The 12,595-nt window shown below is 37.7% G+C and overlaps 1 protein-coding gene across 6 annotated transcripts in view; it reads left to right on the forward strand.

Moving 5' to 3' along the window:
* CDC14B (cell division cycle 14B) overlaps positions 1–11,569 on the forward strand; it is a 102,348-nt gene extending 90,779 nt beyond the window's left edge. For 4 of the 6 annotated variants that reach the window (XM_007497936.3, XM_016423782.2, XM_016423783.2 and 1 more), the window contains 2 exons: positions 2,575–2,691; positions 7,482–11,569. In XM_007497936.3, the coding sequence (XP_007497998.1) occupies positions 2,575–2,691; positions 7,482–7,521 (157 nt within the window). In that variant the 3' untranslated portion in view covers positions 7,522–11,569. The remainder of the gene's footprint in view (positions 1–2,574; positions 2,692–7,481) is intronic. The other 2 variants (XM_007497937.3, XM_007497938.3) reach the window with 1 other exon arrangement.
* The last annotated feature ends 1,026 nt before the right edge of the window (positions 11,570–12,595 follow it).

Here is a 12,595-nt window from a genome sequence, read left to right on the forward strand (position 1 = left end):
TGTGTGTACACATATTCTTGGAAGTTATCACTATTGGAGTGCAAAATAATGAGAGTGCACCAGGTAATCCAAGCTTTTTTGTTATTAAAATCAGTATTTGAGCTAAGCAACCCAATGCCCTTGGATGCTTAGATTTCCTAAATGGGTCCTGGGTCCCAAAGCCCATTATTGGAGTGTCATGAAATGAGAAGCACAGAATCACTTTCTATTCTTCTCTGAGCCACCATTCCATTCCTTGCTACAATAATATAAAGCATGTTTTATTCCCATTATTAAATGCTTACCTTGTCTGGGCTTCTGAAGTAGAAGACATGTTTGTTTTTTGCTTGTTTTTAAGCTGCATTTATTGAGAAACCAAATTCTTTAAAGTAGCCCAACGTTTATACCTCGATTTTAGCCCCTTACTGCGTGTCCTAATAAAGAGAGGCAGAAGGACGTAGTGAAAAGAAAGCTGATCCCAGAGCTTGGAAGACTTGGACTCAAACCCTGGTTCCCACATCTACCGGCTGTATAACCGTGAGCAAGTCATTTAACCTGTCAGTGATGTGGGCAGCCCTCTAAGACAAGGCGCCAATCACTTTAGAGACAGGGTTTTCCTGACAGAAATTCCCCATCCCTGTGAACCAGGAGGTCCAGACTGTCTCTATTCCTTTCCTACTTTTTTTTTCCTACTTTTTTAAAATTTTTTTTAGTGGTCTTTTTTTATTTTTTATTTTTATTTGGTCATTTCCAAACATTATTTATTGGAAACAAAGATCATTTTCTTTTCTTCCCTCCCCTCCCTCCCACCACCTCTCCCATAGCCCACGCGCGATTCCACTGGGTATCACATGTGTTCTTGATTCAAACCCATTTCCCTGTTGTTGGTATTTGCATTAGAGTGTTCATTTAGAGTCTCTCCTCAGTCATATCCCCTCCACCCCTGTAGTCAGGCAGTTGCTTTTCATGGGTGTTTTTACTCCCACCATTTGTCCTCTGCTTGTGGATAGTATTTTTTTTAGATCCCTGCAGATTGTTCAGGGACATTGCATTGACACTAATGGAGAAGTCCATCACCTTCGATTGTACCACAGTGTATTAGTCTCTGTGTACAATGTTCTCCTGGTTCTGCTCCTCTCGCTCTGCATCACTTCCTGGAGGTTGTTCCAGTCTCCATGGAATCCCTCCACTTTATTATTCCTTTTTGCACAATAGTATTCCATCACCAACATATGCCACAGTTTGTTCAGCCATTCCCCAATTGATGGGCATCCCCTTGTTTTCCAATTTTTGGCTACCACAAAGAGTGCTGCTATGAATATTCTTGAACAAGTCTTTTTCCTTATGATCTCTTTGGGGTACAAACCCAGCAGTGCTATGACTGGATCAAAGGGCAGACAGTCTTTTATCATCCTTTGGGTATAGTTCCAAATTGCCCTCCAGAATGGTTGGATCAATTCACAACTCCACCAGCAATGAATTAATGTCCCTACTTTGCCACATCCCCTCCAGCATTCATTACTTTCCTTTGCTAACATGTTAGCCAATCTGCTAGGTGTGAGGTGATACCTCAGAGTTGTTTTGATTTGCATCTCTCTGATTATAAGGGATCTAGAACACTTTTTCATGTGCTTATTAATAGTTTTGATTTCTTTGGCTGAGAACTGCCTGTTCATGTCCCTTGCCCATTTATCAATTGGAGAATGGCTTGATTTTTTGTACAGTTGATTTAGCTCTTTGTAAATTTGAGTAATTAAACCTTTGTCAGTGGCTTTTATGAAGATTGTTTCCCAATTTGTTGCTTCCCTTCTGATTTTAGTTACATTGGTTTTGTTTGTACAAAAACTTTTTAATTTGATGTATTCCAGATTATTTATTTTACATTTTGTGGCTCTTTCTAAGTCTTGCTTGGTTTTAAAATCTTTCCTTTCCCAAAGGTCTGACATGTACACTATTCTGTGTTCACCTAATTTACTTATAGTTTCCTTCTTTATGTTCAAGTCATTCACCCGTTCTTCCTTTCCTACTTTTGCCATACTTTGAGGGCACAGTAAAAAACGGTTGATATAATGCAGACTTGGTCCATGTTTACCGAGAGGACTTAAAGAAGGCATTCGTAGTTAAGGTTCACCACCAGAGAGAAGTGAAGAGAACTGCTTAGCGTTGTTTCCTACTGTTTGTAGTCGTGGTGATTGTGGACTTCGTGGCCTTGAGAAACCAAAGTGAAAGCCCTTAAACATTAGAAGTTGTATTAACTGTAGACACGCAGGGTGACTATTGTTTCTCTTTGGTTTGGAGTTGTTAATTTAAAAGGCAAGATTCTGCAGAGCCCACTAGATCAGCAAAGAAGATGCTCTGATCAGCATGATTTTTCTCCTGAGAAGGGGGGCTTACTAGACCACGCATAGACATCAAGAATGCTTTTGATTACAGAGAACATATGCTATCAAATGTGCTTTAGCATCTGTGAACAAATATGTTTCTTGAAACATGTCAATCCATAATAAAAATGTTTTATGCTGGGAAAAAATGGCTTCTGTAAACCATTTGAAAACAGTTACAGTTCATATGATTTTATTTTTTCCAACTTTTCAGAGTAATTCTTCAGTCCAGTGTTCAGAGCAGTAAAACATCTGAACCTAACATTTCTGACAGTTCTGGCATTTTTCAAAGAACTACCAGATCTGCTGCAAGAAAAAGCAGTTTTAAAAGGTGAGGAAAGAATCTTACCTTTCTAAAAAGATTCATACTTTGCTTTTTAGCACAGCTTTTTGGACCATCTCTGTCCACTACAGGAATTGGAATTTACCACTGGAGAAAGTAGATTCCCAGGGACCCAGAACAGAAACAAAGTACTAAAATTTGCTTTTCTTTTAATGTGTTATTAATTTCTGGAACTTTTAATGCTGTATCATGTATTTTTTTTCCCCTTCATAAATGATTCCAGACACCAAACTTCAAGCTCTTGTTTTTGACATGTGATAAAGTTAGGAATTGTTATGCTCAAGGATTCTTATCATCTGATGTCAGAGCTCCTTCTTAGAGTCTGAAAGAACTCCTTCCACATACTGACAGTAAGCATAATTGTCCAAATCACTGGATAGCTGATGGGGGAGAGTATGATGAAATTTGCATTTTCCTTTATCAACGTGCCTCTCTTTGCCAACCGATTTTTCCCAACTCCCCATAATTAAACATAAACTTTGCTATGAAATCAGCACAACATACTCATATCATCTCTTGCATATGATTTCTGTGCTTGCCATACCACTAGAGGAGTTGAAAAAAGAAACGTTTGTGAATAAAAATACCTTTGGGGAAGGAAGAGGGAATAGACTGTGAGACAGAGCTGGTGGAATGGAAATCCAATTCTTTCTGAAGAAAATGATCTAAATTCAGATCTTGGTTCTGCTACTTTAATAATTATACCACCTTGAGTCATCCTCAATATTTTTTACTCAGTATGTGCTTTAGTTTTCTCCTTTGTAACATCCTGATGAGACCTGCAATATTTCTGTATTTCTAAAGATTAGATGATATAAATGGATCTTTTAAAGTACAGTTTTATGTAGATACCTTCTTTTTATTACTCTCATTTTTAATGAGCTTTGTAAATTGTTTATTGTAAACTGGAAAGGACTTTAGAGATAATCTATTACAATCTTTTTCACATTTTATAGCTAAGAAAAGTAGAGGTTGTGAAAGTTAAATGCTTTGCCCAGAATCACACTCTGGCATTGGGAAATTTAAACTCGGGTCTTTTGACTCCAAATCTAATGCTCCCGTCCACCATTCCAAATGGGCTTTTGTTATGTCTCCATTTTTTTCCTACCACAAAGTATTCTTATTCCCAGACTTGAATATGCAATAAACAGCCATATCAAGGATGAGAGATCTGTTAACTAAAGCGAAGTAAAAAAATCTGAAGGACATCCCTGTAGCAAGATCTAAATCCTAATTCTAATTTTTTGTTACATCATAGATAAATAAATACAAGACACACTCACTGATGGAGGCCTTACAAAGTTGTAACTAAGACTTACATTGTAATCACGTCTTTCAAAGCCCACATTTTAAAGTGATGCCAACCAGGACAACTTTTCCCTTTTTTTGTCCATTTAAGGACAGCAATCTAGAAAGCAAGAGGGAGTATTGCTGAAGGGAAAAGCATTGGTCTTAGGGTTGAAATATCTGGGTTCAACTCGCACCTCTAACATATACTAGCGATGCTACATTGGGCATTTAATCTCTCAGGACTCCCAGGAAGTCCTACAGGTTTCTTATTTACAAGTTGATCATCCTTTATGGAGAGTTTCCTTACCCAGAGCACCCCACACAGAGGAACCCGGCAGTATAGCAGAAAGCTCCTGTTTCATCAAAAGCATGGGTGAGGAGCAGAGTTAGTCAAAGGAACCCAAGAGTCTGGTTCAAGCTAGGGTCTTGCTACAGTTCATTTGATGGCTCAGTATCTATCGGATACGTGTCCCCTTCATCCGGGGCTTTTCAGTTCTTTACACCTCCAAAGCCTGCTAGTGGACCAGCTCTGGCTTGCAAGTTCTGAGAGTGCTTAAAGTAACCACTTTGGAAGAATGTATTTCCAGGAAGAATGTTGAAGTGGCCCAAAGCAGTTTGCATGTAGTTTGCTGGCTGCGCCCTGCAGTGAAAGGATATTTTGGAGCACTGGAGAAATAGAATATAGAAAGCAGGAATTATGCCAGTCTGAAATGGAAAAGTCCCGATGCAAAACACGAGAAATCCTTTGCCTGTTTTTTGCACATTTGTGTCACTCATTTTTATTCATAGGCCTGCATTTCTTGAATCATCGACATATTGTGGATAATTTATGTGAAATGTAGTCACTATCTTTTTTTTTTAAAGGAAAGAACCGATGATTAGATCTTGGTGATTTTGGAGTGGGAAATGTGTGTATAATTGATTTCATTTTAGTAGCGCTTCTAATAGGTATGGTAAGAATTTTAAAATATTTTGCAGTCTTTAAAAATCCAATTCATTCTATACTCTGTTTTCCCGAGGTTTTAGTAGCTTCTTCAGGGTCCAAAATTGATGGTACGGTTCTGTCTGTGAGGCTTTCATCCCTCGGGGTGCTCTAGTTACAGAGTAATTCCGTCATTAACTTCACTTTGTGTTTCTCTCTATGAAGTCGTTCTCTGTTCAAACTTCGGAGAGCTTCTTTGCCAACCTGATGAAGAATTATCGAATCTGTTTGGGAGGAAAACTAAGTCATGCATTAGCCCTGCGTCATCCTAGAGGAATAATACCGTGTTTAACATGGCAAGCGCGATCACAGAAATGTGTGTGCCTCCACCTCCCTCTACGTACAGCTAGCTCAGTTCCTTGCCACAAGCTTCTGATAAAACTGCAGCAATTTACATGAAGGAGAGCAATTACACTGACATTTGCCTTCCCACGTGGCGGCCGGCTCATTGACTAAGCGTCCTGGGACTTGGAAGTGGCAGCTGGGGATGAGTTCAGTATATGCCAGAGGCAGGATAAAGACGCAGGTCTTTCTGCTCTTGCTCTGATTAATGCATGTTGCCGTGCAGCTTGAAGGAATACCAGACACTTCTCCGTGGGGAGTGACTAAGCGCATTTGTTAGCTCATTGCGTAGGAGTTCTCCATCTTCAATTCTCCTTCAGGAGATAGAACGACTTTTTGCACTGATTTTCTAAAACTTTTATTTTACTGCAGGCCACATCTTGTCATGCTAAGACGTCTTCTAGAGTCTCATGTCAGCCTCTTGTTTTCATTTGATCCTCTCTGATAGATCCTCTATTTAAGCAATCCCTTCGTCAGACTCGGGCCTCACTGATTCTCCTAAGAAGCCATCCATTGTACAAATTTGTTCTTTCCCGATACAAGAGTACTTTTGATTGATTCCCATTACCTTTTTTACTAGCTATAGTCTTTAGCGCCTACCTGTCCAGACCATCATAGTTACCGATTTGCCTGTGGGGTTTTGTTTGCTGGCCATTCATTTGTAGTGACATGCTAGGAACAGAAGGGGAAAATGGACCTGTGATTTCATTAGAATAGGGAGTTCTTAGAGGAGCAAACTCCCTCTGCCAGTGCAAGGTAGCACGTTCTCTCTAATGCCTTGTCGTAGAGAATTCCTAGAACCTTGAGATGTTGACTTTCACAGTCACATATAATCAGAGGCAGGGGGGAAACCCGGGACTTCCTGCTCTTATTTTGATTAATCCATGTTGCCATGGAATGAATGTGATTCGACATACTTGTTATAAGGAAAATAACTGTCCGCGGTCCTCTTGCCTGTAACATTTAAATATTTCTTTGTTAATTTTTATTTTGAAAAGCTTTCATTTTTCAGATTTCTCTACTGAAAACCTTCTTACTTGTGATATTTACTTCATTGCTCATATCATGGTTCATCTCTGCCTCTTGTGTGGCAGGAACTCAGATAGCAATCTCTAGTAGTACAACATCTGAATCTTTAGAATTTTCTGGCTATTCTGATTAGAAAAGTACATCTAGTTTTAACAGTCTCCATATGGTTTTATTTCAGTGGCAGGAGGTGTAAGGAGTACACCGATTGCTCAGCAAGATGAGTAGATCCCTTTAAACTTAGCTCCTCTCACATCTAACAACTTTAGACCCAAGGTGATGGATTATGAAAATTAAGAAAGTTAAATAAAAACTATCCTAGTGAAATTAGTCCGTGTATATTGATGGCAGTCCTCCAGAATCTGTTCTTTTTGTGACAGGATTTGAGCTTTAAATTGTTCACTTAAATTTGGCATTTGCTTTTTATGAGCTTTTGTGTGTGCTTTTAACTTTTGTTGTTTATTTAAGGAATTTTTTTTTATTATTTAAGGAATTTATTTAAGGAATTGAGATGGAAGGGATTAGAAAAATCTAGGAAGTTAGTTATTCCTCAACATTTGAGGTGCCGTCCTTTTTCTTTATGGAATTTTAAAAGTCAAAGCTCTTCATCCTTCCATGATGAAAGTGGACTTCACCAAGAATGGCAGGATTTTCATTCTAATGTTATTCCAAACTGGAAACTGCCGGAGCTGTCAGGACTTTTTCAGTTACTTGATTTGTCACCTAATTCTGCCTTTTAAATAGTCAATTAATTTTTCTTTATCTCTATTAATCTTTCTACTTTTCCCATAGTCTGGTTCTCAAGGATGAAAGAAATTCTTTATGAGAAATGTACTTAATACAAATTATGGCATTGTAATTGTTTTAATGCTCTTTTTCTTGCAGAATTGAATAATTTTCTCCACTTATCTCTCCTTCCTTTATGGTTAATAATTATACTACATTTTAAAAAGATTTGCCTTTCATATGCAACCCCAGTACCCTTATAATTGTTCATCTTAATTGTTATTATACTTTTTAGCATATATTGGCAAAAATGTCTTTATTGGTATGTTGTGCCATATGTCTTTGACCAGTATTGTGAATATAGGGCATTTTTATGCATCATTTTAAACATTCCATCTTTTTCCCCCCACAGTAGCCACTCCATTCCAAGGACTAGAACAGTCTTGCGTTAAGGAAAAAAAATGTGGCCAGAACTGAAGGAATCCTCTAGGAAAAGGAAAACAACAGGACCTAACACAGTTTCTTTGAAAGACCAAACAAAAAGAAAAAAAAATTTTTTTTAATTGCCTCCAACTAAAACACTTGGTCATTGAAGAAAATGTACACAAAGAGTTTAATTAGTTGAATTTATTCATACTGTTGAGTCTTGAGGTCAGTAATTTGATAAAGAACTCAAAATCTCTATGTGAAGAAATGTTTGAAGTTTGGCAAGCAAACAAAAATAATCTATTGTAAATTTAGTCTCAGGTGTAAATATGAAGCCTTCCGTTATTAAGAAGACTCAAGATTCTGTTTGGTGCATGTGTATAAATTGTGATGGCAATCATTTTTAGCTCTTGGCCTCCAAAGGAATGGAGAATCTGAGGCGGGCTTCTGTATATTTATTTTGTTTGTCCTTACTATGTTGTATTAAGATGGAAGAGGAAACTGCTTTATGGAAAGAGTACTTTTTTAATTTGTTGTAATTTTATTATTTCATGTTAATTAGCCAAGTACACCAAATTGCTTGCTTTCCACCAAAAAGTGTTGTAACTGGTAACCTTTCGTAAACACTGTTAAGTGTTTTGGTACAAAGTGGATCTTTCAGAAAATATTTGAAAACTAGTGAAAGAAAATGAATATGACTTTAGAAAGCCAAGAGAGAGAACTGGTTTCAAATAGTACAAATGCTGCATAATTTCATTTCTCATCCTTTTTAAAACCATTTAATAAGTCAATAGCATCCTGTGACTCGTCACTGTTTTGTTGCCCAGTAACATGAGCAGAAAGCCTTTCTTTTTAAAAAAGAATACTGTGACTTCTTTCCCTTATAAAACAAAAATTCCAAGGAATTTTAACTTTTTTCTTAAGGTACCACTTTAATTGAATTCTGCTATTGCTTTTCCCCCCATGTCTTCTCTGATCTCCTTCGATTCAAACTCTAATGGTTTGCATCTATGGATTTTGGTTATTGTTAAATATGAGATCTCACTTATTGCCTTTATTTAGGGTATACAAAAATGTAACTCTTTCTATAGTGCCTTGTTCAATCCAACGAAGCAGAGTAGATTCTGTCAATATTAGATAATTATTACCGAAATTTAATTTAAAACTTAAGATGTATCTTATTACCTATAAATAAAGGGGGCCTAATGGTAGTAAAGAATATTTTGAATATCTTGAGTTCACATATTTCTTTTTTCATATGCACATGAATGAGTGAATGAATGATTGTTACTTTACTTAGACCAGTTTCGGGCAATCCAGTTTGAAAAGTTGGACCATTGAAATCTTAACAGAAAATGGATACTTTTATAATATAATACAAATGCATTAAATAAATGTCAGCCATGTTTATTTTTATACCTAATTTATTTTTAAGAGCTGTTGCTAAAAGGAAAAAAAGAGGCCCTACCTGGGCTGAAGGATGATTGTAATTAAAAGCCTGTAAATGCAAAAAATATAATAATAAATAACAACTTTAAAGCAATGGTTCTATTTGGGGGGCAAGGGGCACTTCTCTCGGATATAGGTTCTTGCAATTTAGCACAAAATACTTCTCACCATCCTTGAGACTAATGATTTGAGGGTGGAACTAGTGGCAATAGCTCCTAGGACATTGGCTAGTAAGTTAATTGGCCCAGAGGCAAAATCATTTCCCCACTGGCTACTTCGTCATCTGCTCCAGAGCCTGTGGGGGGAACAAAAAGGAAAGAGAAAATAAATCATCGTTATAAAAAGTGAATATAATGTTAAGCTCCCTCTACTCAGGTCTGTTTTCTTACTTTCGTTTCTCTAAAGACTCTCCTCTATTAATAACCAGGGATAAAAGCAAAATCAAACCACTTGTAATTTCTTTCTTAAACGTATTGGTTGGTCTTTTAAAACAAAATGGGAAAACCTCCGCTCTCCCTCTCCCCAAACTGAACAACTTGTCTCCAAGACCGAGTCCTTTTCTGACTCGTAATAAAAGATCTTGGCTGCAGCGTTTCCACCCTCAGCATTTGAGCCTTCAAATGGGCATCCCATAGCAAGTCCTCAGCTCGGCCTTTCTTGAATTTTAGCTGCTTTAAATGTCAGCAAGGACTTTTCTCCTCCTCTTTTAATGCTCATTTGCTCCATCCATACCAGAATTCGTCCTTGGAGGTCTCAGTTTGGTTAAAAAGCTTGTCTTTGTCGGCTGCCCCGATGCCTTGAGCTGGTACGTGCCAAACAAAGCAGCCGACAGAGCATGTGTTTGAGGGGGAATGTGGAGGGATTAAGAGGCATCTGGAAAGACTCCTGTTGGCACAAGTCAGTTTTTGTAGTTTTGCTCTGCTCTGTTTTTGCTTCTTGATCTCCAAAAACATAATATAACCAAACTGGTCTTCCAAGCTTTCTCCCTTTAAGCCCATTTTGTAGAAGCACTACTTCAACGTATAGTATATGTCAGATGAAGAGGAGGTGGATAGAAAACTAGCCTTAGAAATAGTAAGCTCTGGATTCAAGTCCAATCTGTAACCACATACTTGCCGGGGGCAAGTTACCTCTCAGTGCCTCTTGGCATCTTATATAAAGAACCTGAGTGGATTAAAAAATTAAAAAAAAAAAAAGATGCCAACTTGCATTGGTCAGGGAAATTTCCCATCTATTGCTCCCCACCAGGGTGAAGTTCAGATTGGATCACCCTAAAAAGCATTGTAGATTTCTTATGACCACTTTGCATTTCCATGATTAAACAAGTTGAATATTTTTATCGTTCTTCCATCTTTTGGGACTAAAATAGTGACATTTAAAAGATAATAAAATAGAAATAATTATTTTTGTCATGAAAGCAACTATTTTGCTCATTCTTTTCCTTTTCTCAGAATAAAAACCATTAAATCTGTGCAGTGTTATGGTTTGCTTATTGGAAGTAAAGAAAGAAAAATGAAATTCTAAACCCTGAGCAGATAGATCCGCCAGGTATAGTTTAGAACGTATTTTTTTACTTAGCTGTGAATAGTTGTTTCACCAAGCATTGCCTCAGTACAAGTAGCCTTACTTGTCCCCCAGTGTGGTGGCTCTTCTAAACTTTACAATTGTTTAATCCTAAAATTTAGCCTCAACCCCCCACCCCACCATGGGATTTTCGTGGGGAAATTTTTCCAAAATTTCTATCTTGCTTCTTCCCTACAAGCTTTAGTTCAGAGCTGTCTTCCTCACTGGAGTGCTTGGGGCCGCCATGTTTGAGGCGGACTCTCACTGTGGAACAGTGGCTTTCTTTGGAGACATTCTCTTGTAAGAAAGGCCCAAGGTAATCCCTTTCATTTGATTTCCTTTATCCCTGGGCAACAAGGCATTTACTCAAAGAAGTTGGTGGGAAAATAGCTTCGATTTCTCTTCTCATTCATGTATCCTCTCTCCTACCATCTCCCATTCTTCCTCTTTGAATTTTGTTGAAAGTTGCTTTTGCTCAGCCCCACCTTAAAGACTTTTTTCTTTACTCTTTCATAATTACTTTTCACCCAATAATGGCAGAGTGGGGTTCCCTCCTCCCCCCCTTCCGTCCAGATCATCGTATTTTCCATGTTGCTAAATGGAAATGCTGCACACGTTTTTGTTTTTAAGACTGGACACTTAATAGTCTGTAGAAGATTACCTCATCCACAGAGGGGAAAAAATGACAGCAGCTCAGTCATCTGATTCAAGTACTGCAATTTTGTAGGCTCTTATCTAATGTGCACTCATGTATAGGTTATAAAACGTTTTCAAGTGAAATTGATTGTTCAGTACTTATTTAACCATTGTCTTGATTTTTTTAAATTAAAATGTATATTTCTATTCATATTTTTTAAATCAGAGGGAACTGGCAGAGCGAATGTTTATTTTCCTTAAGGTATTTTTCAGGTAAAGCTTCATAAAAATGTCTTGTAAACTAGCTAGTTTAATAAGTATTGTCTTATTTGGAAACCTTGTGTATTGTCATTGATTTTATACAAAATGTTAAATAGTGAAAATTGTATGCCCAAAGTTATGTACAATTAAAACTATTAACCAGAAGCTGCTTCTTGATCTTTTTTTTTTAATATTTATTGGTTATCAGACACCACGATGGTCATGAATAGAATACATTTCATCATTGGTGGCCTTTTCTTGGAGTGGGAAGGAATGGGAAGCCTCTTACACTGAGGAATTTATTCAAATATTATCCTTGCCAATTCTGGCATCCAGCCATATAAGTGAATTTTGTCCTTGTAGGAAATAATTCAGAATAAGAAAAATACACGTGTGATTCAAAAATTGCCAACTTGATAACGGTGTTTTGGAATCGAGTTGTAGTCAGTTAAGCTAACTTCTTCATTGTACAGAAGAGAACACCAAGGCCTAAAGGTTAAGTGACTTGCCCAAGGTAACGCAGTTAACTAGTGGTAACTAACCAGCATTATTCCCTGATTCTTTCCTCTATAATAGGCCCAAATATAGCATACTCTCAATGTGTCTTTCATGTGAAAGAAGAAACTCTGGTAGAACCCAAGCATTAGTGGGAAAGAAAAGATTTACATTTAATTTGGAATTGCTTTCCTAAACAATCACAGGCATCCTTACAGGCCTTCTAAGTATTCCCTGCATGTACAAGGGGACCCTGGAGAATTGTTCAAATGGTCTAGCTGGTACTGTGGGAAGAAGAGAGATTTAGATACACAAACAACACCCTATTTGGAGAAAACTACACGACTCGTAGAGCATGAGAAAAAGATTCACTGAAAACGTATCTGCCGTGTAAGACCAAATGGTACAAAGGTGTCAGAAAGGGCATCTGGGCAGTATTCCCCAAGACTACCCAAACTACCGGGCATCTCTGGAGTGCGCCGTGGAGGTTGAGGGTTTTGAATCTCAGTTTTGCCACTGTACGACGATCTGATTTTCAGCAAACTGCTTCACCTCTTAGAGGGCTGGACCAGATGATCTCGGAGGCCTCCTCTAGCTCCAAATGTATGTTCCTTGTAATTGGACCAAGTAAAAGTTAAAGAAAAAAGATCCTTCCCATTTGTAACTGAAGATGCATTTAGGAAAGGGGAAATGAAA

The sequence above is a fragment of the Monodelphis domestica genome, chromosome 7, assembly GCF_027887165.1.
Source record: "Monodelphis domestica isolate mMonDom1 chromosome 7, mMonDom1.pri, whole genome shotgun sequence".
NCBI classification, from domain to species: domain Eukaryota; kingdom Metazoa; phylum Chordata; class Mammalia; order Didelphimorphia; family Didelphidae; genus Monodelphis; species Monodelphis domestica.